This window comes from Catharus ustulatus, chromosome 7 (assembly GCF_009819885.2).
Source record: "Catharus ustulatus isolate bCatUst1 chromosome 7, bCatUst1.pri.v2, whole genome shotgun sequence".
Classification (NCBI taxonomy): domain Eukaryota; kingdom Metazoa; phylum Chordata; class Aves; order Passeriformes; family Turdidae; genus Catharus; species Catharus ustulatus.
The window spans coordinates 816,306-843,598 of NC_046227.1; the positions used below are offsets into that span (position 1 = coordinate 816,306).

The window sequence follows — 27,293 nt, forward strand, 5'->3', positions numbered from 1 at the left end:
CTTTATTTTTACTGGCAAGAGAAGCAGTATACACAGCGACATTGCAGTCTCTTAGCTCGTTAAAAATATCTCAATAAATAAAACAAATAAGCAACATATACATTGGAACAGAAAATGAAAACAAAAAAATATTTAAAAAAAAAAGTGGGAAGGGGATGAGCGGTAGCAAATCATGGAGCAATAAGGGAGAGGTGGCAGAGTGTGGAGGGCAGTCTGTAATCCAGGCTGTACTTGAAACAAATCATGCAGGGAGCTGGGGACATTTTTTCCTTCTTCTCCTATTTTTGCTGAGAGCCTTGGTCCAGTTTTGCCATGACTGTACAAGAAATCAGGTTTGGAATTTAAAAACAAACAAACAAACAAAAATAATACAGTTAAGGGGAAGTAAAACTCAAACCCAAAGATGCATTCTAAATGTGTTCCTGAATTAAGATTGTTTCCAGAAAAAAAAAAAAATTAAAAATAGCAATAAAACACCAAACGCACAGACAGACAGACACAAAATCCCAACAACAATGAACAACCAGGAATGTTGCTTCTCCTTCTCTCTTTGGTCAGTCGTTTTGGGGAGAGATGCTGCAAAGTCTCAGCCCCTTCTCTTCGGTGCCGTTTTGCTGCTTAGTCTAAAATGCTCTGCAAGTGTTCAGAGCGAGGGAGGTCAAGAGGGGTCTTTTGGACCAGTTTTCTTGAGGTTTTTAAGGTTTCAGAAGCTACAAACTTGGATATATCCCAATTCCACTTCAGTCGCAGACACTGGACAGTCTGGAGAGAAGGAAAGGAAAAAAAAAGAAAAGAAAAATAAATACACCGAATGCAGGACATCTTTCTGACATAGGTTGTGTGGGAAGGGCCTTTTCCCTACAAATCCAGGTTGTGCTTCATCACCATGTGTTGAATCCTGGCCCTGGTTCAAGTAGCGTGGAGTTAATCCAGGCACTGGGCAAGATCCAGTGTGCCAGGAGCAAGTGGAAGCTCTTGGAATTCCTTGGGCTTTTGGATAGACAAGCCTAAATTCAGAGTCTGGTAATGTGATAGACTGGTTGGCACTGGAGTTTAAAATGGTAAATCCATAGGCAAGAGCAATGTATCCATCAAAACATCACTGAATCCCAGAATGGTTTGGGTTGGAAAGGACCTTAAAGCCCATCTCATTCCTCCCTCCCTGCCCTGGGCAGGGACACCTTCCACTATCCCAGGTTGCTCCAGACTGGCGTGGAACACTTCCAGGAGCAGGGTAAATTTTGTGGGACAAACAGTGCCCACAGGATCCCCCCGTCCTGCTCGGGGTGGGGACGGCCTTGCAAGCAAGGTGCTGTTCCTTGCATTCAGCAAAACCACCTCAGCTCAGATATCAAAAAGCAGATATAATTATTTCCTCCCACCGAGGAAAGCTTCCATTTAGCTCATTTCCTTTCCTTTCCCTCTCCAAGTTATTAATTATCTAATTATGACCACATTCTGCAGGGAGCTTGAGGACTTGTCAGGCTGCCCAGGACCACTTAGGAATGTTCCACCTCTCCCAGGGTGCTTTGGGGATCCCCACGTCTGGCAGATAACAGGCTGACCCTTTCCCTATCCAGGGAGGGCTCCAGGAAACGAAAATAAAATCCAGGGAGGAGGAAGATACCACTAAGCAATTTGCTGATTTTTTTTTTTTCCAGTAGTATTTTTTCCAGCGAGCAGAAAAAAGGGGTGGAGGGTGGTCACACGAGGTTTTGCTATGCCCTGCTCTTCTCCAAACATGGCTGACACGAAAACGAGGTAAAAACCAGATAAAAAGCTGGTCTGGTTCAGGGATTTTTTTTAAATCCCACCCAAGAGCAGAAAGTTCAGCACAAAGCTGCTCCCAGGGCAGGGCTGACGTCTTTAACCCTGGCTGAGACCCCCTGCTCTGGCGGCTGCTGCCCTGAGGCCCCTCCTTCCCACTGGTTCTTTCTGGTTCTCCAGCTGGAGAACTGGGAATTTCACAGGCTGATTTTCTTCCCTGTGACGGGATAGGGATGGCCCTACCCTGTAGATCATGGATTTTCCAGAGCTCTAGAATGGCTCTGCCACATTCCATCCTATGCTAGTTGCATGGAACTGGCTTGGCTTTTTTGAGGTGCCTTTCGACCCAAACCATGCTGTGATTCTGGAAATGACTCTGAAATCAGACTCTGAAATGACTCTCTGAAGTCAGACTCTGAAATGACTCCCTGAAGTCAGACTCTGGAATTATTCTCTGAAGTAAGACCCTGAATGTGGCTTGCCATCCTCATGTCAGCTGCCTGGCCCCTGCTTGCTGCACTTCTGCTATCACAGGGGAAGGAAGGGCTGAGCAAGAGGCAAAATGTGCCCAATACCCTTTGTGGGCCATCCAAGCTGGCCTTGCACACTTCCAGGGATGGGAACTGCTTTCTCCTGGGATTTCTGGGGGATTCTCAAGCATTTCTCTTACCCCAGCAGAGAGCACAGCTGTGATGTGATGCGCTGCCACAGTGCAGACCCAGCACAGCTTCCTCTGGCTGATCCATGTTTCCCTGCTTTAGAAGCGTTTCCCAGCCCCACGAGGAGCATTCCCCAGCCCAGCATGGACATCACAGGAGCAGAGAGTGGATGGAAGGTGGCAGCAAGAGCAAGGCCCTGGTTGCAGGAAATTTCGCAACATGTCCCCCAGGCCTTTGTTTATATAGGATTGGGGTGGGTTTGGTTACAAAAGGATGGAAGCAATTTCCATGACATGGCTGAGAGTGCAAATGAAATGTGAAATTTAGGAAAACTATTGGAGTTTGTTTGGGTTTTTTAGTTTTGGTGGGTTTTGCAGTTTTGTTTTGGGTTTGGGTTTTTTTGTTTTGTTTTGTTTTGTTTTAATTTAAAAGGTAGCTTTTCCAACTTCTTTTCAAATTGAGGATGTAGAAAAAAGGCTCTGCCCCCAAGGCCGTTTTTGTTTTCTCCCCCTTCATCCCAGTCACATTTTAGGGTGAGTGGGGAAGGAGAAATCCCATGTGGAGTTGCTTCTACTTGGAGGTAAGGCCTGAATAAGATGGGACAGAGCAAACACATCAAGGTGAGGAAAATGTGGCATTCATAGTACCTCAGAATGGTTTGGGTTGGGAGGCATCGTAAAATTCATTCTGTTCCACCCCTGCCATGGGCAGGGACATCCTCCATTATATCAGGCTGCTCCCAAGCCCTGTCCTTAAACTCTTCCAGGGATGTAGGGGCAGACACAGCTTCTCTAGGCACCCTGTGCCAGGGCCTCAGAGTGGGGAATATTCTTCCTCACTGAATCTCTTCTCTTTTTAGTGTAAAAAATTATTCTGGAATAGACCCACCAGTAGCTTCAAGCAATGCTGGGTTACAGCACAAAAGGTGATGCTCCTTCTTTTAGAAAATTTCTGAAATCCCCTTCCTGAGCTCAGAAGTCATCATTCCTAGCTGTTTTGGGAATAACACCTCTAAAAAGTCCCATGGCATGGATCAATCAAAATATCCACGGTCAGGTTTGGGCACTTTGCCTCCCAGCATCCCCTGGGGTGATGATGATTCCTCTTTCTTGCCATTGTTTTTGTTTTCTGGGGAAAAAAAGCCTGGCCCAGCTGTCTCAGGGTATGGGGAAACTGGGAAACACCTCGCTCCAAAATTTCTGATGGCATCCCCATGGCTGGATCACTGCTGAAGGGATGTTCCTAAATTATTTAATGGAGTTCTCAGCTGTATCTAGAGCCAGAATTGGTGGTAGTCACTTCAAAGAGTGGTTTGGGCTGGAAGGGATCTTAAAGCTCATTCCATTCCATGGGCAGGGACACTTTCCATCAGACCAGGTTGCTCAGAACATCCCATCCAATCTGGCCTTGTTTAAATTTAAATTGCTCAAATTAATTTAAATTTAAGCTTGCTAAATTTAAATAGAAAGCTGCTTCAATTCAAGCCTGTCCTTGTTTAAATGTAAAACCTTTTCATGATTTGGATGGTGGAAAAAAAAAAATAAAATAAAAAACATCTTAAAAGAGCAGAATTCCCTCAATTTTTTTGGATATTTCCCACCACAAAAAGTTAAACCCAGCAGAAAGCTCTTGATTTTTGGGGTGTTACCAGGAAAGGCTAAGCCCAGTAGAAATCCCTCGGTTTCCATGAGCCAGGAGAGAAGGGAGCCCTGGAAAAGGCAGCAGGACCAGGGCTGCAGGGTTTCAGAAGGGAGGGAGCAGAGGAGAAAGGAATTCAGGAAGAGTTGTGTCTGTTTGAGGGGGCGGAGAGAGGGCCAAAATCAGATCTAATGCCATGGGTAGGGACAGACTGAAACCAGAGCCTCTGGCTTGGGCTGTGCTGCCTGTGCTGCTGGGAACCCTTATCAACCACCCGCTCTTGAAGGCTCCCAGATGAAGGGAAAGCCACAATTATGTGCATCTCACAGCTGGGGAACAGTCTCAAAACACATCCCTGGCAGAGGTTCATTCCTGAGCCGTGGGGTCCCCCAGGACCCTTCCTCGCCCATGGAAAATCCTCTCTCTGATTTGCCCTAGCCTTTCCTTTATCTTTCCACAGCTGGTTGGAGGTGAAATGTCCTCCCTGCATCCTGCAGCTCCCCAGTTTGCAACTAGGAGCAGCTTGATGGCTATGTGGCACCAGGAAATGGAGATTGAAGCCTTTTCTCCTCCCCATGAGGCTGTTTCTCCCTCTCCAGAGCCTCTTGTGCATCACTGAGGAAGGCCCATTGTTTGCTGACACCTTGCTGTCCAGGGAAAACTGAGGATCCTAAAGAGATGATGCCACAAGGAGAAGCCAAGGGGAGAGCTCTGGTCCTTCCTGCCTGGGTATTCTCCCAGCCACTGGAGCAGGATGGAGCACAGCCACAGGACTGGAGACTGGACAGAAAGCTCCTCACCCATGGCTGAAAGAAATCTGGGGCAGTTGTGAGTGCTCTTCTCACATATTACTGAAAACTACTCCATAATTCTGCTTTAAATATTTCTTTCCCTCACACTGCTGAAGAAAGGGTTATTGGTGTCCACAGAATCCCAGAATGGTTTGGGTTGGAAGGGACCTTAAAGCTCATCTCATTTCACCTCTTGCCATGGGCAGGGACACCCTCCACTGTCCCAGGTTGCTCCAAGCTCCATCCAGCCTGGCCTTGAACAGGAAGAAGCCCCCGAGAAGAAGAGAGGGATGCTCACCAAGGAGACAAATTAAACGGATTCTACCTGTGGGCTTCCCATGGAAAAACTTGAATTTTTGTCCTTTGGAGCCCAAGACACCTAGAAAGAGCCAATTCTTCAACACTTCAGGTCGTAGCCCAGCTAAAATCAGTCTTGTGGGCCTGTGCTCACCACAGGGAGGAGAAGGGGATGCTAAAAAGCGAAGCACTTTGCTGCTGGGACACTCAGAGTTCCTCCATTAGGTTCTGCCTCCCTGCAGCAAAATTTGGGCAGTCAAGAATGTTTGCCCCAAGGTGCTGTGTCCCTCCCTCGCCAGAAAGTTAAAACAAATATAAAAACACTTTTAAACCAACAGCTTTAAACAGCAAAGGCGCATTTCCTGCAGCCCTGCACTCCTCCACAGGCTGAGCAGGGCTGGTGGCAGCTGCAGGAGGAGGAGGCAGGTTTGTTAAAACCCCTTGTTAAAACCTTGGCAGCACATCACTGGAGTGGCAGCTCGGAATTGCCGAGGGGCGGAAGCCACTAATGAGCAGTCGGAGCAAGGAAAAGCAGCGCTGCTGCTGCCCCGGTGTTGGGGAATTTGGGAGAACCACCGGAGCTGCATGCCTGCCCCGTGGGTGGCGCGGAGGAACAAGCACTGAGGGACACCAGCAGCATCTCCTGAGCCAGGGCTGGGGGCAAAGCAGGGGCAGGAGGTGGCCCCCACCAGCCCTCCTGGCCAGCAGAGCTCAGCACCGCTTTCTTTGGTTCAAATCCACTCCCCCACACAAGCCACAGGAGAAAGGTGTGGAGCAAAGTGGGGGAAAGGCAGGGAATGGGGTGAAATACCCAGGGCTGGGGAGGAGAGCTTGCCCAGACCCAGATGTGTCCCTAAAAAGGTGGCTCTGAGGCTCACACCAAGGGAGAGAGCAGCCACACTCCACCTTCCTCTTCCTCCTGCGCTCCACATCCCACGGTCCAGAGGGGCTCCAGCTGCCAGAGCACCGGCAATTCCTGGCAGGCACTGCCTGAAATGCACCCCCAAAACGGGGCTAAAGGGAATGGGTGGAAATCGGGGAAGGAGGGTGGAGCTGTCACAGGTGGCCCATTCCCTACTGCTGAGATGCTCACAGTGACAGATCCCACCCTGCACAGACACAGCTCGCAGCCCCAGGGGAAATTTAATTTAATTTAATTTAGGACAAAGCTGGCAGTCACTGGGACGTGGTCTCTGGTCCCTGTCTGCCTCTGCAGGGATAAACACAACTGAGATACGAACCGGGCTGTGAGAACACCCTCCTGCTTCCACCCCGTTTTAGGAGAGCCGATACTATTGGCCAAAGGGAAACCTTTCCTCCTCCCCCTCGGCGTTCCTGCCAAAATAATACAAATTCTAGGAAAGACACCTTCTCTAAAAATAAACATATACATCTGTGGCTTTCTTCTTTTTCCAAGGGAACTCTGTCGGCCTGGCCCACTCAGCCAGCAGCTCCTCTGCTCTCACAGTTTTCCTGTGTGCAGCTGCAGCTCCCAAACCTCAGCAGCGGCAGCATCCTTGTGGGATGCTCACTTCGGGATTTTCCTACCCCACAGATGAGACTTTTCTGCCATCTTACCTATCCTCGGATAGATTAAATATTTTGGGAGTGAGTCTGGCTGTACCTGTGGCTGAGCACGAGGAGGAGCTGCCTCAGTTTGTTTCATCAGTGCTGCACAAAGGCTCTGTGGTAACCTCCACTCCTAGGAGTAAATCAGGGGAAGGATGACAACCATCCATTATGACTGACTCAACTGTGTGGATTAATGCCAGTGGAATTAATAACAACCCCCCTCCACCTCCCCCATTTTAAAAGCATCTAGGGTTTAAACTCCTTCTTTCAAATAAAATAATAATGAAAAAAACAAACAAAAAAAATTGGGGCCACCCACTAAAAAGCAGAGATATAAAATCCACAGAATTCTGGGGGCTTCTGGGAACAATCCACAGGACAGGTAAGACTGCCCCGGGAACTCGGGGTGCTTTTTCATGTCCCTGACAAATAGCAGCTGAAACACCTGCAGGCCAGATGTGCACAGCTGTACGTGTGCTGCCCATCAATCCTTGGCTCCCACCCCACTCCAGATGCTGGCCCTCACAAACACAGCTTGGAAGGCCAGGCTGGAGCGAGGGAACTTCAAGCCCAGGCATTTCCCTCTTCCCAGGAGTCTCCTCCGCACGCAAAGCCCAGCCCTCAGAGTCCCCTTGGCCTTCACGATGCAAATTTGGGGCAGAGACCCTCAGGGGAAATTTGGGGAGAGACATTGGCATCCCATAGCTGTGGATTTTTAATGGCCCTGCACGAGTGACCTGGTGGGGGAGGTACCAGGCCCTCTATGTTTCATACCCAAAACCCCATCAACACCTGCCTTGGAATTAGTATATTCTGGTGTTTATCCAGAGTTTTGCCATCTCTCTATGGACATGTGGACATGTGTAAAGGATTTTAGTTTTCACCACAAAAAGTATGGCACTTGTGCCTACAACTCTGGGAAGCAAAATCTTGCCTGTCTTGAGTTGTCTTGCCTTGGAGATGATTGCTGAAAAAAGATCCTTGGCATTTGGAGTAGGAATGAAGCTGTGTTTGCTCCTCAAAACTGCCAAAGGGATTCTGGGGCAGCTTCCCTGAAGCATGGAAGGATTTAATCCTGTTTTTGCACTCATGGATATTCACAGAGCACTACAAAAAGCCCTCAGTGGGAAAAAGCCAGGACAATTCCTCATCTTCTTGCCCGCTGTGCTCAATGCCCAGGTTTTGGATTCCCATCTCAGGTGACATTCCCAGATGTCTGCAAGAGAAAGGATGCTACTCTGGCATCTTCCACCCGCTACAAGGCACACCCTGGAGGTTCCTGAATTCCTCAGTCCCAATTCCCTGGTCCTATCCTTGATGTTTCCCACATGGCAGGTGCTGTTCCTTGTTTCTTGATAACCACCCAGGCTCTGAGCAGTGGAGGTGATTCAATCCCAGGACTCTGGAGAGGGATTGTACCCAGCCAGGTCTCCATCTGGGATTCATCAGCACAGCTTCCTTGAAGTCAAGGGGCCAAATTCTCACTTGGAATAAACCAGTTTAACCCTGCTGCAGTCAATAAAGGCCCTCTGATCTTTTGTTTTATGGCAAGAATCGCTCAACTCTTTAAAATACCTGGGGTTAGAGGGTGTTGCCCTCATGAAGAGGGAGTTATATTTCATATGACAAGCAATGCTGCCAGGTTAGGAAGGAGTCCTTGGCATGGAGTGAGTCATTCTGGATTTTGTGGGGCTAGGGTGAGTCATTTGGATTGGTTTTGGCACCTTGGGAATGGTGGCAGTGACTTGGAATTTGAATAGGTGTGATAGGCCTGGCTTGCTCTACATTCCTTATCTCCTCCTGCCCCGGGGCTCTTTCTCTCCCTTTTCCTTGGCCTGGCAGCTTCATCAGCGCTGCACAAAATCCACCGGGGGTCCCACATCTTTCCTCGGTCCCACGTTTCTTCCATCAATGCAAGAAATTCAATGCCTTCAATGCAAGTAGCACACAGTACAGCTGTTTTCCTAAACTTTACAGCTGCTGCCTTCTGTGCAGATGGCTTTGCCCATGCTTAGAATCACAGAATACCCCATTTAAACCAGGTTTAAAACCTTTAAACCAGGCTTCTTAAACCAAGCCCTCTGGATTTCAGGCCCAGCCCTTTAAGGTACTGAGCCTGTTCCCTGCCCTGGTGTTTATAATCAGCTCTACCCTTCTCTTCCCTCTTCCTCCTCTTCCTCTCCTTGCCAGCCTCTTCCCAAGGCTGCCTCTGCTTCCTTGGGGTGTCCTGTGCAGGGCCAGGAGCTGGGCTCGATGCAGGAAGCAGCAGAGTGGCTGTAAATGTCCCTGGGGGCTGATCAGGGTGGGCATATTTTATCTTTGTTTCTGTGGGCTTGGATGCTGCCATCCTCCTCCAGCAGCATCCCCCGGTCCCCATCGGGGCTCGGAGCATCAGTGAATCATTTTTCCAAGACTCTCAGGAGCAGCATCAGTGCCTCGAACCTGGTGTGGGGCTGGCCAGCTGCTTTATGGGCTCCCCTGAAGCTGCTCCGCGGGTCGTGCCGGGCAGGCAAACCACGGGGAGCAGGACATCGAGCCAGATCTTACACACAACCTCTCCAGCTCCCGGCCTGGATAGCTCTTCCCAACCCTCTGCTCTGCTCCAAAAACCTCCACTCCCATAAACGAACACTTTGAGGGGTTTAATTCCCAGTGCAGTGCCTGAATAACAAGTTCTAAAATCTTGTTTTATTCTTCTTGCCGTCTGCGCTGCTGCTTCGTGTTCCTTCCCTATCAATAAATCATCCCCTTCAGGGCTCCCATGTCACCTTTTCATCGCACTCCTGGATTTTATGGCTTCACGAGAGGTAAAACAAAGTTATCACTCCCTCGCTTCTGTTTTCCAAAGGGGAACAAACAGCCTTGCCCCAACAATTTCAAATTTTCGGAGGAAGAAGTGGGTGGAGATGGAATCTCTCTGCTCGAGGAGCGGACCAGTCGGCTGGCCTGTGTTTACCAGAGGATGCAGTCACACGTTTAATGCCGAAACGCGTGCTGCTCGCCCCGCTGGCCGGGCTGGGATTTAGCCCAGGCTCTGCTGACTCAGAGCAGCCCAGCCAGCGACTCCCAGGAACATGATTTGTGTGCAGCACGCACTCAGCAGCCCAGGGGGGAAAAAATAAACCCTGGAAAATCGGTTTCCACGGTCTTTTCCAGCCTGTCATGCCGCAAAAGGGCAGATGTGTGTTTTCCTGTCTGCAGTTGTCAGGTTTTTGGGTTGGGGTGATTAACCGAACGGGTTAAGTGGCCGCTTTCAGCGAGCGAGCGCGGCTGACTCAGCTCGGCAGCAGCTGGCTGCTCTTGTTCAGGTTTGCCAGCTGCAAAAGCTGGACCAGTCCAAACCTCGACGAGTGACCCCTGCGAGGTTCCCGCTGGGATAATAACCTGTGGCACTGATGCAATCCCCGCTCTGGAGGGGAGCAGCAGGAGCTCTGTCTCTGCAGCATCTGCTCCCCCCCAAACAAAGGCTCTACGCTCGGGTTTCGGCAGCGCTGCTCTTCTCTGGGTGCCAGAGCTGAGCCCAGCTGCCTCTCCTGGGGATCACAGCTTGCTCAGAAGCTGCTGATGGGCTCCTCTGCTCGGGTTTGCAACTCAGGGAGTCTCAAAATGCTCTAGGTTGGGAGGGCCTTTAAAAGTTGTCTGATCGGACACCCTCCAAGCTGGCCTTGGATGTTTCCAGGGGCAAAGGGAGCCTCTGGTTGATGCCGAACAGCTTTTCTGCCCTGTACAAATGAGTTTTACACACGGTTTATGTTTGCAGTACAAGATGTTTGTTTTGTGCTCTTCAGGTTAAACCAGCATGTGATATGTGTGAAGGGAGGGAGGCTGGGTGTTACATGGGGTGACTGAAATGGGGCTTTAGAGGCTTGTTAGGGAATCAGACTGGATGCAGGGAGAGAATAGGAAAGCTTCGATCCGTCTCTGTCTAGAAAAATGCTTCTGCACACAACGCACAGGTCATCTGTGATCCCAGATACAATTAAATATCTGTCTGGGTGTGGAGGATGTCTGGGATGACTTCATGTAAGAACTTTTCACTTCTCTGTGTGGTTTTAACCCATTAAAAAATGCTTTGGTTTTCTTTCGAAATTTCTAGTTGCTGTTCTTACATAGGCACAGATGGGCCTCATCATACCCTAAAATCACAGGATGTTTTGGGCTGGAAGGGACCTTAAATCTCATCTTGTTCTACCCCCTGCCACGGGGTATCCCAGGCTGCTCCAAGTCCCATCCAACCTGATCTTGGACACTTCCAGGGATGGGGAAGATCTGTATCTGCATGTGCACTGCACCTTTCACCCCTAACACGGCACTTCCCCAGCAGAAAATATCAGTGTGAATAACAGACATTCAGATTAATGGCTCCCTAAAAGCTGCAGTGATTGAAATCAACACCAATAAATGAGAGTATTTTCCCTGGAGTAGGCAAGAGAAATGCTGGGCCTTGCTCCCCTCCTGGAAGTGCACGGATGCACCCGACAGGAAACTTAACCTGACATCCCACACGGTTTGGCTGAACAAAGTGATCTCTGCCCTCTCCATACTTATTTATATTTTCAGTTGACTGCATAATCTGTCCCTCTAGAAAGTCTCTTCAGGAGGTCACGCAGCTGAAATAATAGCTAATGAATTTGTAAAAAATTATTTCAGACTTATTAAATGCTTTCTTCCTTCCCTTCCAAGTGTTTGGATGCTGCTCCCAAACTAGGTAGGGCTGGAATAAGGAGGCTGCCAGGACTGTGCCAGCTCAAGAGACTTAAGAAGAACTGCTGGCATTGCTTTTCCTTCCAGACATATCCTCACTCTGCTCCCATGTCCTCATTTGGCTGTTCCACCTCTGCTTTTGGGATGGCCTTAAGTCCAGGGGATGAGGCTCTTGGATGTCTCCAGTGTTGCACCATCCAAATGATTCCCATCACTGCTCCATTAATCATGGATTGGTTTGGGTTGGAAGGGACCTTAAAGATCTTTGAGTGTGAAAAGGTCTTTCTGAGTTTATTCCTTCCAGTGCCTGGCTCTGACTGCAGGAACTGGTGATTTGTATCTGCTCTGAGGGGATCTGCTCCCTTTTTCCACGCATGCCAAGATCCTCCTGTGTGCACAGGGCTGGGCACGAGTGGCTTAATTTCTGAGGGCTCACTGCCTGGGCCCCTGATGACATCCAGCCAAGTCATCTTGTTGGCTGAGCAAGGGAATGCCTGTGGGATTTTCCTTCCCAGGAGAAGGAGCTGAGGCCAAGTCCAGGGATCTGACATGGAGACAGCCCAGGACATGTGGGGACGTCTCAGAACCAACTTGTGCCTTCACCTGGACTTCCAGATGGGTGTTCCAAACCTGACAATCCTGCTTCATCCTCACTTAGGCTGCTCTTGTGTGTTAGGGATTTAGTTTTTTACAAGAGACCCAAAGAGTAACTAAACAATAAAGGCTGCTGGATATGAATTTAGGCTGGTATTCTCAAAAGGATCAAGAAAACTTGGTGTCTTTCAGAAAACTGCCAGCTCTGGAGGGGCCTTAAATCTCTTTGGCTTCAGTCTGCTCATCATCAACCCCAACATATTATTAACTTAATTAATTAGTTAATGTCGTGTTGTTAATAGGGTAAATTTCCAGCCTTTGGGTTTTAGGTGGAAAAGCTTGAGCACATAATCTTTGAGTTCTAAACTAGCAAAAAAAAAAAGAGCTAAAAATGCATTTTCTGGAATCCTGTCTCAGTTCATGTCTGATTAGGGCTGGAAATTGCCTTGGAATGGGGAGGAACTGGAGGAAAATTACTCCAAGAGGTATTTGGGCCTGAATTATCCATCAGCACAACTCAGGCAAGTTTTCCCTGCCCTGAGCTTTACATCTGTGTGCTGACCAGAACGGTGACTTTTACTTTTATTTAAAGCATCCCCATCCCTACAAAAACCTCTGGTGGCTTGTGAACCACAGCTCTGCTGATTTAAATCACGCCTAAACATTGAAGGCCAGCCTGATTTATGCTGGAACTGCTTGCTCATCAGCTTTCCCTTTAATCAGTGGGGTTGTTGGGACTCTCCAGCCCCTCTTGGTCACTTTGCAGGATCCTGCTGGAACCAGGGGCCTCCGGATGGCTCTGGCCCAAGTGACCTCCTTGAGATCCTGGTGCAGAATTCTCCTGGTGGTACCCTGAGATCAGCAGATGCTGGCCTTTCTCTCAACTCCCACTCAGTGCCTCAAATCCCAGGGAAAGCTCTCCTTCCGCTGCTACACCCTCTGCTTTGAAGACAAAAGATGATTCAACAAGATATTTGAATGGGGGGGGGGGGGGAGGGGGGGGGTTGGATGGTTCAGCTGCCTTCAAAAACTCCAGGGCTTTCCAAAGCTGGAATGAGGATGTTTCCATGCACAGCCTGCCCTCTCCAGAGCTGTCCTGGCACTGATGCATGACAAGACTGTAGCAAAGCTAATTCTCCTGTTTGCAATTCTTCTCCAAGCCCTTCCCCAGTTAGGCTGAGATGTCCTTTGCTTCCCAAAAGCCCCAAACACCAGCCTGTGGAAAAATTACTTGGGATTATGATGGATGTGATGAGCTTGTGTAGCTCCAAGGAGAGTCTGGGTGGACCAAGTGGTTGCCTGTAAACCAGAGTCCTGCTATTGGTCTGAGCTGTATTTTATTTTATCCATGGCACAGCCTCTCTGTGTTTGTTTGGGAAGTTATTCCCTACCTTTGCTGCCTGGAGCAGGTCCCAGAGAGCAGCACAGCCTGCTCTCTTCACTATCTGCTCCACTAATACCTCTTCATTATTTTTCCCCTCCCTCCTTAGGTCACTTGAGTCGCCTTATTCTTCATGCTGACCCCACGGCAGGGTTTTTGTTGCTTCTGTGACTCAGGAGGGACGTTTTGCTCCCATTTATTAGGTTTTCTGGCCAGAATACAAGAGGTTAAACACTTTGGAGAAGTTTATTCTGCATGTACAGCTGAGGTTTCTAAATCAACAGTAGGTTGTGTATTGGAGTGACTCACAGAGCTGCTTAACCTTTTTCTTTCCGTTTTTGTCCCTCTCTAAAACTGAGGTGAAGCAACATCTGCAATTCAGATCTCTGAAATGAGATGCTGTGGAAGGAATATAAAGGGCTGAATGTTAATCCAGCCTGGTGGCACGTGAATCCATTCTCTCTGCTGGCAAGCTCCTGCCTGCTGGGGAGGTGGCAAGGTGGGCACTGCAAGCATTAATACTTGCTTTCTGGAGGGGAAACCGAGGCACCATCCACCAGCCAAAATTGCAGGGCGAGGTAGTTTTAGGGCACAGTGGAGATGAGCACAGGGTGGGCTGTGGGTGCACGAAGAGGAAACTCACTGCTGCCATGCCATCAAATGGTCCATGGTCACAAGAGAGGTGTCATCCTCCCAGTGAGCCCAGAGGCTCTGGTGGAAGCTGTCCCCCAAAGGGAAAGAGTCCCAGCATCCCATGGCACTTCTGCTGCCTGCCAAAACCACTGGGAAACATGCTGGAGGTGACCAGAGCAGATGGGAGCAAGCTAGGGGTTCCCTCACCCATCACTCATTGCTCCAAGCCCCCTTTTTCCAGTGAAGAGTTACAGACCCCTCTTCTTCCTTGGCAGCAAAGCAGGCCTGAGACATTTCCACTCCCAAATTGCAGCCAAACCCCTGCATTTCCCCTACCCAGTGGCATTTAGCCACTCTCTTCTAAGGAGCCCCTGGAATTTCTCAGATTTTCTCAGATTTTGCTGCTTGTCCCTCTTCTCTCCCTTCCCCAGGATCTTCAGGATGGTCCTGCCAGCTCTCCTCTGCAGATCTCGGGGCTCTCAGCTGGGTCTGGGGTGCTGCAGGAGCCTCGTGGGCACAGCATCTCTCCAGCTGCTTCTCATGCACCGCAACATTCAGATTTTTAAGGAATCCAGCCCCTTAGGGAAGGGCAGATGCTTTCTGTGGGTGCCAGCAGCTCTGGAGGATGCTTGTCCTGAAGGATTAGGGCTGACCTGGGAGACTTGAGAGTTTTTTCCCCTTGTGTTTAGGCCACAAATTGCCCTGCCAGCTCTGTTTTTCCTTTGCCAGCTGTTTTTCCCTCATGAAAGGACTGCGCTGCCTGACTCTCTTGGAGTGATGTCTTAAAACTTGGATTGTTTATTGAAGTGGCTGTTGATAAAAAAATGGAGCAGACCTGTGCTTTTTATGTTTGGGACTAATTTAAAATCTCCTATTAAGAGGAGGACAGTGCAGGGTTAATCACATACTCAGGAAAACACAGCAGAGAAATGAGATTTTTGTTGGGTTTGGTTTTTTGGTTTTTTGTTGGTTTTTTTTTTTTTTTAAGAGTTTTTCTATCAGAAAGGCAGTTGTGATTGCAAGGTGGAACCGCCTCTGCTGCCACACTCTGACCTTAAATTAAATAACCTGTGAGTCTGATCACTGATGTGGGATGTGCAAAATTTAGTTCCTCCTTTTCTTGGGCAGTGACACAGCTGCTGGCTGCGCCCAGATATTCCACGTGCTCCCTGTTACACTCACAGGAGATGTTCCCCTTGGATGCAACCCCAACCCCACCCAATTCTTTATTTAATGCAGTTTACCCTGCCCTCTAGTGCCAGCAGGTGCTGAGTCAGCAGCTCCTGAGGTTTTCCACCTTTTGCATCTCTCAGCCTGGGAATCTGCTGCTGCTGGGGCTGCCAGAGAGGGGAGAGATGAAGAAATGCAGCCAGAGATGTTTGTGCATGTGTGGGGAGTGGGTACCTCAGCACAGCTTTGCTTGTAAGGACCGTTTGGAGATGCTTGCAATGAAAATGAGCTTTGTGAGGGAAATGGGAATATACGTGGCAGGCTGTGTGAAGGGAGGCTTTGGAGGCCAGGAGGTTGTTTCAGTGGTGAGCTTAAAATGAGACTCCCAAGCCTGAGAAATGCTTGTTGATGTAGGGGATGGGGTAACACACCTGGAGACAGACATCTCGCTTTTCTCTTGAAGGAAAAGGGGGATAGTTTTCTGCTCAAGAAGACACCTGAGAGCCTTTGTCAGCCTCTCTGCTGGGAGGGGAGGCTCCCCAGCCACGACCTGGGATCTGCAGGCACATCAGTGCCTCCCAAATCACCTCCCAGCCCATCACACCTCCGTCCCTCTGTCTGCTGTGACCCTCCTGCTATTTTGAAGACCCCAGCAGAGCAAGGCTTTAGGGTTTGGAGTGCAGGAGCACCCTTTGGTGCTGGCTGCCGGGCTGGGTGCCCCTCCAGCCGGGCTTTTGCACAATTTCCTGGGTTATTTCAAGCCGTGGGGAAGGTCCAGCCATGTGTGGGAGGGGCAGGCAGGGCTTTGGTACGCAAGCAAAAATGGAAAAACAGCCTTGGATAAGTCTCCTCCTCCCCTGTCCCCTCATCTTGGATCTGAAATTGGGGAAAGGCGGGGGGGAACACCAGAACAACACCCCGAGCCTGAGAGGTGACCCCTGGTTTGGCTGTGCTGACGCCAGAGGAGCCATTGAGGGGGTTTGTTTCTTTAAGGTGTCTCCCAGAGGGAGGATCAGCCAAATGCGATGTGGCAGCTCTGGTAACTCCTCTTGGCTTTCAGCACAGCCCTCGCTGATCACACAACTTGCTAGTGAAGAAGGTACAGCTGTCCAGGCCTTGGCAGGCATCCCCACCCTCCACTCACTGCCAAATCCTTGCTTGCTTTTTTATAAAAATTCTTAAGTTTCCTAAGAGAATGGAAATGGAGCTGCCTCATCTGCCTGCCAGCCCCATCCAATGCCTTCTGACCTGCTGGAGTAAAGCCTGGTGTCCCTACATCCCTCCGTGGTTCTGGGATGTTGGCAGCCAGGGAGAGGGAGAGCCCAAATTTCAGGGCTCCTGTCCTGCTCTGAGGGGCTGGGGGGGAACCAGGGATAAGGGTTAGGGTGCCAGCAGCGCCTGCACAGGGCTGGAGCTGTGATTTGGCATTCCTGGCTCAGGCATTCCCAGCTCACATGGACCTCTGGGAGAAGGGAAGCAGCTGGGAGTGGGGGTAAAAGCAAGCTCGCCACTGGGCCAGCACCTCTCCTGAGCTCTTCCCTGCTTGCGCCGTGGCTGCAGGCTGGAAGTGCCTCACCATCCCTGTTTGCACCTCAACGGAGCAGCTCCAAACACCCAGGTCCCAAATAGTCCCAGCAGCCAGACCCCCTGAAAAGCTTTAGGCACTGATTCCTGGCCTGGGCTCCCTGTGACAGCTCCAGGAAACCTTCATCTTCTCCTCTCCCTCATTCAGAAACGACCCAAAACCCCCACCCCCGGCTTTGGAATATTTTAGCCCCGTGTGCAATTTTAAGCACACAGAGAGCTACAGAGGAGCTGCGAGGCAGCCTGAGCAGTGCAGAGGATGAGTAATTCAAGGCCGGGGGGAGCCTATGGATTTCCTCTCCAGAAAGAACTTTTGGGTCTTCAAACAATACAAATGTGGCTGTAGCTGTGTGAGAGGATGTGCGGTAGCATTTCAGTGAAAGATTAAGGAAAAACAGCACTAGGGGGGACAAAAATACATTTCACAGCTGGTGAAATGATGGCATTAGGAAATAGCTCTGAACATGCTCTAAACAGAAGGTTTATTTTCTGGAGGAGCAGAGATGGGTGGGCATATCTAAAAATTGTCCTTGGGACTTGTACATGTACCTCAGGCATTGCAGTGGGCATGATAAACCTCGCTAATTGCAGCAGAAAATGAGCCAGTGATGAATATAGGAGAACAGTAAACCAGCATGAAAAAGGGGGAATAGATTTGCAGACTGTTGTATTTAAGAACAGACGTTTTTCTCTCTGATTCTGACATGATTATCGAGAAAAATCATATGATTTCATTAATTGATTCTGACATTATTAGCCTGAGACATCTTACGGTTCCATAGTATGCACAGCTAAGGAATAGATACAATTTTCAAAGCCGTGTCTGTTTCCCTCAGCAACTTTATAATATTTATTTTTTTTTCCCACTCGTTGACAGTGAAAGTATTGCCTGGTTTACAAAATAACAGCGCTTCAGAGGAAAACTTCCTGATTAACTCAGTCCTATTGAGAATCAGCGCGTTTTGAGCTCCCAGTTCCGTACCCTCAGCCCTCTGGGCACATTGTATTGCCCTGGGAGTGCCTGGAATTGTATTTTTGGTGTGACAGGGTCTTTTTGAGATGCTTTCCACTACCAGTTTTCCTGGCATGAACAGGGAAAGCAGCGGTGAGCTATTCTTCTGCGTGCATTATAACGAGAAATATTGATCATTAGGTAGTTTCATTTTAAAGTTTCCAAGGGAATCACTGGAAAGGGATCTCTGATATCCCCTGTTCATGAGGTGCAAGCTGATTTAAACAGTTCAGAAGCCTGAACCTCTTCTCAGTCCCAAAACCCAAGTGCAAACTCATCCCATCACGAGTGGGGGTGAGAACACGGCCACTCCGCTCCCTTCCAACAGCAAATATTTCAGCCCCACCTGGTATAAAATAGATTATTTAGTGCTGGCAATCCCAGGGATCTCTTAAACAGCCCCTTTCACGGCCCAGGATGAAAATACCCTTGTAAAATGTCGGGTTGTACTGTGCTCCCTACGGAGCTGGAAGGGAGTTCGGAGATTGTGGGGCCGTGCCTGGAGCATTACATTCGCAATTGCTGCAGCAAAAAGGGCTTGGTGCTATCAGAAATTTCCTGGGCTCATTGGGCAAAGTAATTAAGAAAAATAAATTAAAATATGCAGGATAGCCATCTTATCCACTGTACAGAAAATGCAAGTTAATAGGCTGTGTGCAGAGCGCTTTTTAAAAAAGAAAAGATGGTGTTATCTCACCCGGCCTGTTTTTATCATGTGGTTTTGTGCCCTGGTTTCCCTGGTATTCCCAGAGGCATTGCCATGGGTGAAAATGCTCTGGTTCCATGTGGAGGCTCAATTCCTGCCACCCATCCCATGCTCTGGAGCCCACTGATGGGCAAGGGCAGCTGTGTGTTTGGGGGAAGAAAGACACAAACTCACAAGAATTGGCATAAAAGTGCCTTTGGGATGAATTTTGAGCAGTTGTGGTGTGGAGATGATGCTGGGCATCCCAGTGGGATACACATGAGAAGTGCAGGGAGGCAGCTGCTCAGCTGGGACAAACTGAAAACCTATTTACCCCATCCAAACACCTTTGATTAATGGGTCGTTAATAAATTGCATATTCAGGGTGGGATTTTTGTGCTGCAAGGCAAGGGTGGTTCTGACAGCATCCATGAGTGATGGTGGGCCCAGGTGGGTTTTGTGCAGAAGGATTAAACTAGAAACTCCTTTCTTATCCTCAACAAGGTGGTTTATCTTCAGTTACCAATGCCAAGTCGTTTGCTGGGAAGCATATCCCTGTTCGCCTTCCTCCTGAGTCCACAATTTTATTTGTTTTATTCCTCACATTTCTGAGTTCCCCATCACAGACAGGAATTCTGCCTAAGGAGCCGCATCACACGGAGAAATTTCGCTGTGATGTGCATAAAATTTGCCATAAGGGTCAGCCTGAAATGTGTGTTTTTGTGTCTCTGGCAGGTTAGTTTTGTTGAGGAGCTTGGTTTTGGGGACACTGGGTGTAGATGCTTCTCCAGCCACCCAAAACACTGTTTTTTCTATGAAAGATTCTCTGTGACTCCATCCCACCCTACTGAATTCTCCAAACTCGATTAACTAATTATTTTTAAGAGGAGGCTCAGCCGTGATTCCCCTATTTCAGCAGAGCAATTTGGTTTATTTACACTTAAGCACAAACATACGATTTTTAAAGGAGACCTGAACAGTTAAAACCGAGGGCATAATCAGATAAATGACTGCACAAGGATTTTTGGTAGCTAAACTCACCCAAAACCCAACTCATGCATTTTAAAGCATGTGTTTGGCAGGTCTAATATATCTTAAGGAAATGCTTCTTCGGGGTGGCAGTTAACAAGGCAAAACTATCTTATTAGGAATTAGGCTTACTGGACCTCTTCCAGTAAATATATATCAAGCTGAACCCATAGACATCTGTCTCTTCTCTCGCCCCCTCCTCCTCCTTTTTCTGTTTTCCAAGCTGTGGTTGAAAGGTGGAGAGGAGATGGGAGGAAGAGGAGGGACTCACGGCAGAGTGCAGGGCACAAGGATTATTTTCTGTTTTGATGTCTGACCACTTTTGTGATCTGAGGTACAGTGGATCCACCTCAATCCCAAGCCTTGCTGAAACACAGGTGTAAAAAAACCCCAAAAAACTAGAAATCCCAAATCACATAATTACAACAAAGAGAAGTTGGATCCAGGTGGATCCAAGTCCCTGGGCACTGCCATACACCCCCTGGCTGCTGGTTTGGGATTGAAGAATCCATGGTGCCTTTCCTGTGCTCATTTTGGAGTATTAGACCAACACACCTTTTCCACCCAAAAGGCTCAGGCCAGGGGGACAGCCACCCGTACAAGCGAGGGAACAAATCTGGACAATTCAGGGATCTAATGGCCACTTTGAGCCCTCTGTTGCTAGCAGGGCTCAGGAGCTGTCGTCTCTAATGTTTTTAGGGAAGTAGTAGCCAAACCTCCCTGTCCTGTTTGCACCCTCCTCCTGCAAGGAACCTGTCTCCAAATTCCTGATGCTGCTTCCCTTGATGAGATAGAGAAAGACTGTTTTTTTTTCCTCCCCCATTGTCGAGAGAAAACCCTCCTTACTGCTAAACACTGAAAACCTTGGGCTCTGGGTGGCGGATCACAAATCAAATTCAAAGAGGGATCCTCTGTTTTAGCCCCAAATTCCCACTCTAAGGCAGGAGGAGAAGCACATCCCGAAGAGCTCCTGGAGCCCTGATTCCCACGTCTTTGCTGCACCACTGGCAGGAGAAGGACAAGGACATTGGGGCTGGGGGGACTAGCTGGGCTTGGTGTGGAAGTGGTTAAAGGGATGGGTCTGAGGGCAAGGGCTGCCTCGCCTTGATTTATGGGCTGGCTGAGTTAATTTGCTCTTTGTGTGTGATTAGTTGTTGTTGCTGAGTGGTCATCGTCCACAACTACAAATCTAATTAATGCCGGGGTGCCAAGTTGGTTTGGTGTTTTGTTGTTGGTTTGGTTTTTGGTTTTGTTTTTTTTTTTTTTTTTTTAATCCCTGGCAAATATTTCTACTGTTTTAATTCTTGAGAACTTATCCTTAATTAGTACAAGTCTGCTAATATCCAGCTGGATGGTTTCCTGATTTTCCTGACTTTCAAATTTGCCTGAAGAAGGGAACCAGGAGCTGTGGTGACTCTCCGAGTAACCCACTGAGGTGTCTGCTGGGATCACCAGCTTGCAAAGAGCAATCTGCTTTTTCTTCTCCCTTTCCCAATTTTCTGCAAAACCTGGGAAGAGGGGTGAAAGAGCTCCCCGGAATACCTGCTTTCCCTAACCAGTTGTAATTCCCTGATGGCGTTTCCAACTCGCTATGTGTTTTGGGGTTCTGGTGCCGTTCCTTTCCATGTTCCTGGCCATGTCAAACCCTTCCTGCCGCTCCCCAGCAAGACATAAATTCTGGAGGTTTTGGGCTCCGAGGTTTCAAAGTTGTGCTGAAGCACATGGAAATTATTCTCAGGGCTATAGCTATAAAAATAATTATATTGCCGGGGGAAAGAGTGGCATGGAATGTCCCCAAAAGAGATCTCAGCGGTGGTTACAGGATCTGTCCCAGCTCTGTGTAAGAGCCCGCTGTGATCTCCGGGGCTCATTTATCACTGCTACCTATAACTGCAGGAAATATGCCCCCAAAAAGCACCGTAGGAAGGAATGCGAGGGGAGGTTGCTCAGGAGAAGCGCTTCAATCTCTCCCTTTGTTTTAATGAGGATGCTTTGGAAATTAGGGCTGCTCTTCAGAGCTGAGCGGCGTGAGGATGACTAATTCGGAGACAAATTAGGTCTACTTAGCCGAAATGTCTGCCTCGATTGCTCCTTTAATGACCCTTCAACGCACATCTCTCCCGATAGGACTTTTACCGCAGCTCTGCCTCCAGCAGATTAAGTAATAACATGTTTTTACCGCTTTTCTAAGCGCTCCTTCGGACCCGATCCAGCATTTTCCCTGCGCCATGAGTGTCTCCAGCTTTTTCTGATGGGTAATTCATTTATTTGCGTCTAGCCCCTGGCAGATTTGTCTCTTTGCGTGTCTCCTTCTCCTGAGCATTTCCCTTGCACCCTCTTTTTCAAAGATCCCTGAGACTGAGCGATTTTTGGCTGACTGCAGCGTGCTTGGTGTCTGCTGGGTAACAGATTTATCCTTTCCCAAGGAAAGACACGAACGTAAACAGAGGATCCAAAATGCATTTTGCTGGGCTTTTTAAATGCACTGAGATGAAACCCTCACCCCTCCCCGCCGCTACGAGGCTATTAATGTAAATACCAAACTTTACAATCCTTCCTGTCAAGGAAACTTATTTACATTTTTTGAAGGATGCGTATGAAAAAATGGGGCTTTTGGGACAAGAAAGGGCTTCGTTCCAGTGTCACTACACCCCCAGTTAACTGTGCTGCTCTCAGACACTATAGAATTAGGTTTTTGTTCCCAGGGCCAGCAGAGATAACATCTGTTTGCTTCTTTAAGGGGAAAATGAAATAGGATGCTGGTGTTTCATACTGGAAACAGCCCTGCGAGTCTGAAGGGGCATTGGGCTGAGGGCTGTGGATCAAACACACGCCTCAAACGTGGCTTCTCCAGCATGGAAAAGATGGGAAAAGGGGTTCCCAGCGCCAGTCCCCAGCCCAGGGGAGGCGAAGGGCTCGTCCCCAGTGAGTGGGAAGGAGCAGCAGAGTGGTCACACTGATACGGAGCTTAGGGCTGCGTTGTCCTTTACCCTTTGCTGCTGGTCCTGCCATCCCGGCTGAACAGGGCTTTTTTTATTCCCTGCTAAAAGGAGTATCAGCAAACGTGCTGCCTTTCCCCCCCGCGATTTGTTCTTTTCAGTTTAGAGCCCGTGGAACATTTCGAAAGCAAAAGGGAAAGGTGGCTGCAGGGGAGGGGCGCAGGTGCCGGCGGTGAGGACCGGGAGATTTTTCGGGGGAGGAAGGCTCGGCTGAAACATCCCGCTGCAGTCCTAAAGGTGCAAAAGCTGCGCCTGTTTCTCCTGCAACTCCCAGAATCAGTTGTCTGGAATTCCGTGGAGCAGAACAGGAAAAGCTCTCGTGGCCAGGAGAGCGAGCAGCAGCGACCTGCTGGCGTTCGCAAGGGCCAGGTGGCATTTTCCCAGTTCCCAAGGCTCTGATTTTCTAATCAAACAGCTCCTCTGATTTCTGTTTTGCTTGCAGCCAGTCCCTCCAAGGAGAAAACCTTTCCTCCAGGATGGCATCCCAGCCTGAGCAGCGCTCACCCCACGTTTGCAGTTCCTACTCCCTAGGAAAGGCAGGAGCGGATCCCAAACCCGCACAGCCATTTCTTATGGATTTTTTGTCCATCGAGGCAGCGCAGGCTGCCCCCCTCTTACCCATAAAAAGTCCCACCACCCAACTAAATTTGCCTGTTTTCAGGGGTTTCCTGAGGACCTTGTTGTAGTTTTATTTTTTATTTTCTGGCAGCCGTAATTTCTGTCGCCATAAACAGTAGAATTTGACACCACACCACACCAGGCCATTTGTCAACAACCTTTTCAACAGTCCAACCACACGCGTGTTCCTGCACAACACAGGCACAAGGAAAGGGGGAAAGTTTGGGATCTTCCTCTGCAAGACCCATCTTGGAGCACTGGGTTGGAGGTTGCATCACGGCGATGGCGCTGAATTCCGATTTGTTCCAAATCAAACCAAAGACGTGCCGGGGTTTGGTTCTGCATCATGATTTTTGATATTATATCCTCACATTTTTGGGGATAGGGACAATCTGAGCACCTACCTATAAAGCCTGCCTCATCAGAGCCATGTTAATAATAATTGAATCAACGTGGGGTGTAAAAGACACTTTTAAAGAGGCAGGTTTTACCCCATGTGCTAGGACTGGTTGTGTATTCGATAACATATTTCCAACCATCCTTGGCTAATGGCAACACATCATTTGGGAAACAACAGAATCAATGCATTGTTCCAGCCCAGCACTTTCCTATGCAGCCAGTCTAAACTGCTGAAGAAATATGTGTTCGGGACATTTTACATCTGGTTTTGACAAGAAGCCTGGGTTTTTCAGTGTTGGCTTTTTTTTTTTTTTTTTTTTTTTTTTTTTTTAATCTGTTTGCTGCAGTTTTTTAGACAGATTAGCATGGGAGAAGGCTCTCTGATTTATAAATGGAGGGTTTAGCTTTTGAAAAACGCACTCAGTTTAGGACTTTTGCAGTTGAAATTGGGGCACGACATGCAAAATATAAGAATGCCAGTGACGGCCATAAACCCTGCAACAACAGTGTCGCCTCTATAAATAAAGCTAAACAACAGGCAGCTTGTGCAATGTGTAGAATAACCAATTTTGAGACTTTCATATTTTGGGGAATCATAAGAAGATCTTAATTCCAGCACCAAAGTGCAAGTTCCAAACCATTTCAGGATGCAAGTGAAACATTTACATTTAAAATGGTTTTAACTCTCTTTTACGCCACTAAAGTGGAAAGTCTCAGTTTCATATTTTTAGCTTTTTGAACTGAGGCACTGCAGTTGCATCAAGTTTTTGCCTGGTTCTCTATTTTATTTATCCAAATGGGCTGTTCATTGCTGACTGAATGAAGACGGATTTGCCTCTTCAAACAAACCCGGCCAATGGGCTGGGATAAACTTTCCTCTTCAACTCTTCACATGATGAAATTATTTCATTTTTAAATCACAAGGGTGGCAGGGAAAAATGTCCCTTCAGAGTATTTGCTTGGTGGAATGGGTTCGTGGGCTCTGTTTCATGTAGGGAGCCCCAGACAGTGCCTGGCCAGACCCAAACTCCGGCTGACACAACACAGACCTGCTCTGCTTAATTAGCTGGAGATGAGGGTGTTATTAAAAGGCTTTTTTCCCCCTCCTTTCTGACTGTTTATTCCTCCCTCCCTGAATATTACAAAGGGAGCTGAAGAGGAAGTAGTTTTCTGCTAATGGAAAGTGACGAGGAAGGATTTGGTGAGGAGAGTAAATAAGAAACTGCGCCTAACGCCAGCCGCTGCTTTACCGTCATTTTGGGGAAGGGAAACTGGACAAACGCAAAAATTTAGCTGAGTTTCTCCTGTGTCTGTTTGCTTTTTGCTGTGTGAGGGGGAAGGGGCACAGCCTGCGACTACAGCCGACATCTGCTGCTCGTTTCTTTTAAGAGAAACACAACCTGGGGCAAACCCGTCACTGAGCCCTGCGTGGGTCCTGCCAAGCCCCTGGCCCCCCAGCTGGGAGGGATGTGACCACCACAGGGCTCAACACTGGGGTTTTTGGGGTGCAAACACCCTCGGAGTGGGGCAGCAGCTGTTTTGGATCCCCTTGTCAGCCTGTTGTGGCCATCACCTTTTCCTCTCTGAGCCCTTCTCTGAAGCAGCTCTTTCTGGCAAATCTCACGCAGTGACGGTTTCCCCTCTGTCCCTCATCACCCAGCTCTCAACACCAGCCCACTCTTACTCCCCATTCCCACAGAGCAAAAGCATGCTGATTATTATTTCCCCCATAATCCCCCCCCCAAAATTTGGGGCATATCTCATTTTTGCCTTCCTGGAAACTCCACTTATTTGAATCTCCACTGGCATGGGGAGAGCGGGAGGAACTGGCCATGCCTATGCTGCCCTCCAGCTCAGTGACCCCAAACCCACCAGCATCCTCAGCATTCCAAAAAGGGCAAAGGGAAGGGAGCATCAGCCAGGAGAAGAGAAATGGGTACCTACCCCTTGGGCTGGCCCAGCCCAGGCGGTGGCTAGTGGGACGCCGACATGGACCACGCTCCCTCCATCCTCCACACGGAGAAGGCATAACTGAGCCGCTCATGAGCCACATAACTGCAGCTCGTCATCTTACTGTCCATCTCGTCACTCTGTAGCACCTGGTAGAGGAAGTCTATGTACCGAGCCGCCAGCTTGAGCGTCTGGATTTTACTCAGTTTGTCAGAGGGCAGCGTGGGGATGATTTTTCTCAGGGCAGCGAAAGCTTCATTGAGCGACTGAGTCCTCTGCCTCTCTCTGACGTTGGCCAGGATCCTCTGGCTCTGCAGTTCTTCATAAGATTGGGAGCTGGGACTGGACTTCTTCCCCCTCTTCCCTGGGTTGGGGCTGCCATCTTCGCTGGACTTCTTACTGTATCTTCTCTTCCTGCCAAATCTCTTTGGCTGCCTTTCCAGCTCCTCTTCACTGGTCCCCAAGCTATCCACAGGGGAAACAGGAGAACTGGAGCTTTCTTCCATGCTTTCTCCAAGAAGGGGAGGGGAAGAGCCTTTCCCCCCCTCTTTATGTTATGTGAGTGTGTGTGTGTCTTAAATGTGCCTTAAATTCCTGAGACAGATCCTTTGGAAAAACAGGAGGACTCTTTTTTCCTTTTTTTTCCCTTTTTTTTTTTTTTTTTTTTTTTTTTTTGCTGACCAAACGTTTTCCAGGTTGCTTGAAGGGCTCTTATTTCAAGGACCGAGGTTGTGTAAAAAAATTGAGGTCTTGGAGAGAGGAAGTTATTCTAACTTTTTGGAAACTTTAGCTGAGCTCAGTTGCTAAATAGTTGTCAGAAGTGAGGGAGGTGCGGGGCTCCCTCCTGATTGGCCAGCCAGGTCGGTGGGAGGAAGGCTTTTCCCCCGCTAAACTTTCACAGTTTTATGTTACACTTAACTAAAATCTTGGGAATGCACCTCGAATCTAAGATAGCTGGCAAACGCCACCCCCCACCCCTGGGGATGCTGGATTTGCAGCACCCCCCCCAGGATAACCCCCCACACTCAGCCCAGGGTTTTTGGGGTGCTGCCCAGGATCCCATTCCCATCTCCATGGCTGGGCTGCAGAGATCCCATGCCCCGACTGGGGTGTGGAGGCAGCGAAACCTCCACGCATGAGAGCGTGCCCCATTTCCATGGAATGGGGCCCTATTTTCCAGCCCCCCCACTGGGGTCCTGCAAACCCCCTGTCCTGAAGGGATGGGGTGGGGACCTGCCTCCCCATCCCACAGGGTGATCCCGGAGTGGCAGAACTTCCCTGGGGGACGCTATGCTGTGGGAATGGTGGAGATCTGGGCCAGAAGGGCTAAACCCCTACTTGTGGGGGCATGGGAAAAACTCCTCCTGGACAAACCCAAAATATCGATCAGCTGGAAAGCAGCTAAGAGCTCTTGGAAAAACCCATGGAGAGGATCCTGCAGATGCAACAATGGCCATGCATTGCCATTTTCTCCTCCTTCCATTACATGCGAAACAGCACATTTTAGGGAATCGGTAACCAAGGTAGGTAGGAGGACACTTTTTCCTCCTCCAGAATATCCTGCTGCTGAATTCATGGTATTCCAGGCACACAAAAACTGTGATAGCAGAATTTTTGATCTATCTAACAGAAGACAACAGGTCTCCTTTTTCCTCTCCATCGTGCCATGGGGGGAAATGTGGGAAAGCTCTGCTTGCTTCTCTGGAGCTAAGGCAGAGAAAAATCAGATTTGGACCTCTGATTTCAGTCACAGCCCAAATTGCAGGAACAGATGCATTCCTGAGTGGCAAAGATCATGTTTTCAATATGGA

The 27,293-nt window shown here is 48.8% G+C and overlaps 1 protein-coding gene across 1 annotated transcript; it reads right to left on the reverse strand.

Annotated features, from left to right (window-relative positions):
* Positions 1 to 26,244, reverse strand: TWIST2 (twist family bHLH transcription factor 2). Its single transcript, XM_033064923.1, has 2 exons — positions 25,477 to 26,244; positions 1 to 762 (listed from the first exon to the last, which is right to left on the reverse strand). The coding sequence occupies exon 1, from the start codon at positions 25,986 to 25,988 to the stop codon at positions 25,506 to 25,508; it is 483 nt and encodes a 160-aa protein (XP_032920814.1). The 5' UTR covers positions 25,989 to 26,244; the 3' UTR covers positions 1 to 762; positions 25,477 to 25,505.
* Positions 26,245 to 27,293: the final 1,049 nt, after the last annotated feature.

Bases quoted from the DNA above. Each gene is read 5' to 3' on its own strand.
- TWIST2 (XM_033064923.1), bottom strand. From the start codon at position 25,988: ATGGAAGAAAGCTCCAGTTCTCCTGTTTCCCCTGTGGATAGCTTGGGG.